Source organism: Egretta garzetta, unplaced genomic scaffold, assembly GCF_000687185.1.
Source record: "Egretta garzetta isolate BGI_Z169 unplaced genomic scaffold, ASM68718v1 scaffold343, whole genome shotgun sequence".
In the NCBI taxonomy this organism is placed as follows: Eukaryota; Metazoa; Chordata; class Aves; order Pelecaniformes; family Ardeidae; genus Egretta; species Egretta garzetta.
The window spans coordinates 121045-122508 of NW_009259038.1; the positions used below are offsets into that span (position 1 = coordinate 121045).

Sequence of the window (1464 nt, forward strand, 5' to 3'; positions counted from 1 at the left end):
CCGCTGGCCCCCAGCGGAGCTGCCCGAGGAGCCTCCAAGAGCCCCAAAGCGCTGCTGTTGGGAGCCAGACCTTCCCGTGGCCCTGGGACACACATTCCCGCAGGGACAAACAGTGGCAACCCCTGACCCGACAGAGCAAAAGCGGCTTTTACTTTCAGATTTTACAATTCTGATGTGGTTTTTTTTTTTTTTTTTTCTTTTTAAATATTTAATATTGGGGTTGTTTGACAGAAATAGCAGGAATTTAGCCAGCTGCTCCCTGGCTCAGTGCCACGGTGAGCAGCAAACACAGCCCGAAGGCAGGGACAAGGTTCCGGCTCTACCCGAGGCTTCCTCCTTCCGAAGCACAAGTTAAGCATCAAAGTTAAACGAGCACCAAAAAAAAAAAAAAAAAAGGAAAAAGAAAGAGAACACCCAGCCCATCAGGCCTGCGTAAGACCTGCCATGTGGAGGAACTGGCTTTTTAAAGATTAAACACCACGGCTCCCCCCGCATCGCCCCCCGTTCGCTCACATCCTGCATCATCTCCGCTCCAGCCAGCGTCTAAGCACCACGGGAGCTCCCCGGGGTAGCCGAGATCTGAATTTCTAGCCACAAAAGTACTTACAAAAATAAAATTCAAGTCCCTTACAGGTCCCACAGGGAGCAGAGGAAGGCACAGAACCTGATTTCTGTTTTCTCTTTCCTGTCCCAGCTTGCCTGGGCAAGCAGATGTCCAGGCTGGTGAAGCAACAGCACAGCAAGGACAGGGCGAGTTTGGGGTTCTCCAGCCCTGGTGACCCCCCGATCCTGCTGGGATGGGTCCATGGGGCTGGGGATGAGTGGGACAGGGGCCACCAGCCTCTATCCTCACAAGGCAGGCGCTTTGCTTCTGGCTGGAAAACCCAGGTTTGGGGTCCCAGTAGGGAGAAACTTGACCGACTGCAATAATTAGCACGTACATCACCCTGGGCACGTGGTCACAGCATCTTTCACCCCCCAAAAGCTCTCCTTCTCAAAGGTCTTAAATAAACAGGGTGCAGCCTGGTGCAGCTGCAGCAGAAGGAGAGCAGTGGCAGAGCAAACCCTCCCGGGTCCCAGGCTTGTACCCAGACACCACTCATGGTGAGAAACCCTCACGATCGGGGACACACCATGGCCCCCCATCCTCCCCACGGGATGTGCTGGCACCCTGGCGTTGTCCCCAAGCTGCTGCCGAGGGACCCGCAGCATCACCCGGCCGAAAGGTGCAAGAGCCAGCAGGTCCTTACCTTGGGCGGGTCGAAGAGCTCCAGCACATACTCCTCACCGTCGGGCGTCCCCGCTCGCCGCAGCACCAGACGGCAGCGCTGCCAGCGCGTCCCGCTGTCCAGGAAGGTCTCGTCCAGCAGCCCATACTTGAGGACCCCCTCCTTGCGCACCTCATGGGGCTGCTCTCGTGACAGCCCCCATGGCAGGATGCGCTTGCTCAGTCCCGGCTTGAGA

The 1464-nt window shown here is 56.8% G+C and overlaps 1 protein-coding gene across 1 annotated transcript in view; it reads right to left on the reverse strand.

The window, feature by feature from the left end:
* Positions 1 to 1464, reverse strand: part of SH2B3 (SH2B adaptor protein 3) — a 26194-nt gene that overhangs the window by 18779 nt on the left and 5951 nt on the right. The window contains 1 exon segment of the mRNA XM_035890467.1: positions 1251 to 1457. Coding sequence (XP_035746360.1) covers positions 1251 to 1457 — 207 coding nt within the window.